The 302-nt window shown below is 63.2% G+C and overlaps 1 protein-coding gene across 1 annotated transcript in view; it reads left to right on the forward strand.

Annotated features, from left to right (window-relative positions):
* Positions 1–294, forward strand: part of LOC104526222 (frizzled-9) — a gene marked incomplete at both ends in the record, with an annotated part of 1132 nt that extends 838 nt beyond the window's left edge. The window contains one exon of the mRNA XM_010169610.2: positions 1–294. This exon is cut by the window's left edge and continues 838 nt beyond it. Coding sequence (XP_010167912.2) covers positions 1–294 — 294 coding nt within the window.
* Between the last annotated feature and the right edge of the window lie 8 nt (positions 295–302).

Below are 302 nucleotides of genomic sequence, written 5' to 3' on the forward strand. Positions count from 1 at the left end.
TCTGCTACTTCTATGAGCGGCTTAACGTGGATTACTGGAACCTCAGGGCCCTGGCGCACGGCTGCCTGCACCTCCCTGGCCGGCGCGCTGCCAACTGCTCCTTGGAGGCCTCGGTGCCCACCGTGGCTGTCTTTATGCTAAAGATTTTCATGTCGCTGGTGGTGGGCATCACCAGCGGGGTGTGGGTGTGGAGCTCCAAGACGCTGCAGACCTGGCAGAGCCTGTGCAACAGAAAGCTGGGCGTGAGGACGAGGGGCAAGCCCTGCAGTGGGGTGAGCTGCGGTGGGGTGCACTGCCACGAC

This window comes from Antrostomus carolinensis, unplaced genomic scaffold, assembly GCF_000700745.2.
Source record: "Antrostomus carolinensis isolate BGI_N321 unplaced genomic scaffold, ASM70074v2 scaffold40226, whole genome shotgun sequence".
NCBI classification, from domain to species: domain Eukaryota; kingdom Metazoa; phylum Chordata; class Aves; order Caprimulgiformes; family Caprimulgidae; genus Antrostomus; species Antrostomus carolinensis.